Genomic DNA, 773 nt, shown 5'->3' with positions numbered 1-773 from the left:
AGGACAGCCCCACCCAGCTGTGCAGGGCACATCCCATAATAATCCTCCTGGCGAGCCCCCACCCCCCCAAAAAAAGAGAGGCGGCCATCCCATAATAGCCACCCACAAGAGACATTCCGCGGTGACCGCCCCCTCCCTGCAGAGCTGCTGGGAGCAGCCATCCCATAATAGCTGGCCGCCTGTTTTACTGGTTACGGCTGTGGAGGGACTTGGAGAGGAAATTCAGGGGAGGGGGGAGGCTGGAAGATCAAGGGCCCCCACTTCACGGGTCGGGGGAGAAGGGGAGCAGAGTGGCACGAGGGGCTAGAGAGCCAAAGAGGACGTCGTGCAGGTGCCAGGTGTGACCCACTGGCCAGCACACCTGCTTTGGGGGCTTTCTCCCCATTCTTGGGAGGCCACCTTTTCCCCTGAGCACCTTTGAGGTGTCTGCTAGTTAGAGGAGATGCCTGGGATGGTCCAGAGAGTGTGTGTGTGTGTGTGTACACGCGTGCGCCTGTGTGTGTAAAGAGGTGGATTTCAGGTGTGCTTGCCTTGGGCCGTTCCCGAAGGGAGGCCGTCCTTAAGAGGCTGGGAAGAGGGTAAGAGGTGAGGAGATGGGGGTATGGAGAAGAGCTCCTCGGGCCCTCCCCATTCTGCACCACCATCCCATAATAATCCCCCCAGCCCCACTCCCCCTCCCACACACGACATCCCATAATATCTTCTGGAGAAGCAGTCCCCGCAGTAGGTACAAAGAGCTATCCCATAATAAGCTCCCCCACCCCCACTCACCA

At 59.2% G+C, this 773-nt stretch overlaps 1 protein-coding gene across 1 annotated transcript in view; it reads right to left on the bottom strand.

Moving 5' to 3' along the window:
• Nucleotides 1-222: 222 nt before the first annotated feature.
• Nucleotides 223-773, bottom strand: part of LPAR5 (lysophosphatidic acid receptor 5) — a 27425-nt gene continuing 26874 nt past the window's right edge. Inside the window, exon 4 of the mRNA XM_014585120.2 lies at nucleotides 223-303. Within this exon, the coding sequence (XP_014440606.1) occupies nucleotides 223-303 (81 nt within the window). The remainder of the gene's footprint in view (nucleotides 304-773) is intronic.

This window comes from Tupaia chinensis, unplaced genomic scaffold, assembly GCF_000334495.1.
Source record: "Tupaia chinensis unplaced genomic scaffold, TupChi_1.0 Scaffold149011_1, whole genome shotgun sequence".
Taxonomy (NCBI): Eukaryota; Metazoa; Chordata; class Mammalia; order Scandentia; family Tupaiidae; genus Tupaia; species Tupaia belangeri.
The sequence above is the reverse complement of the archived record's forward strand: the minus strand, read 5'-3'. Positions and strand labels throughout refer to the sequence as shown.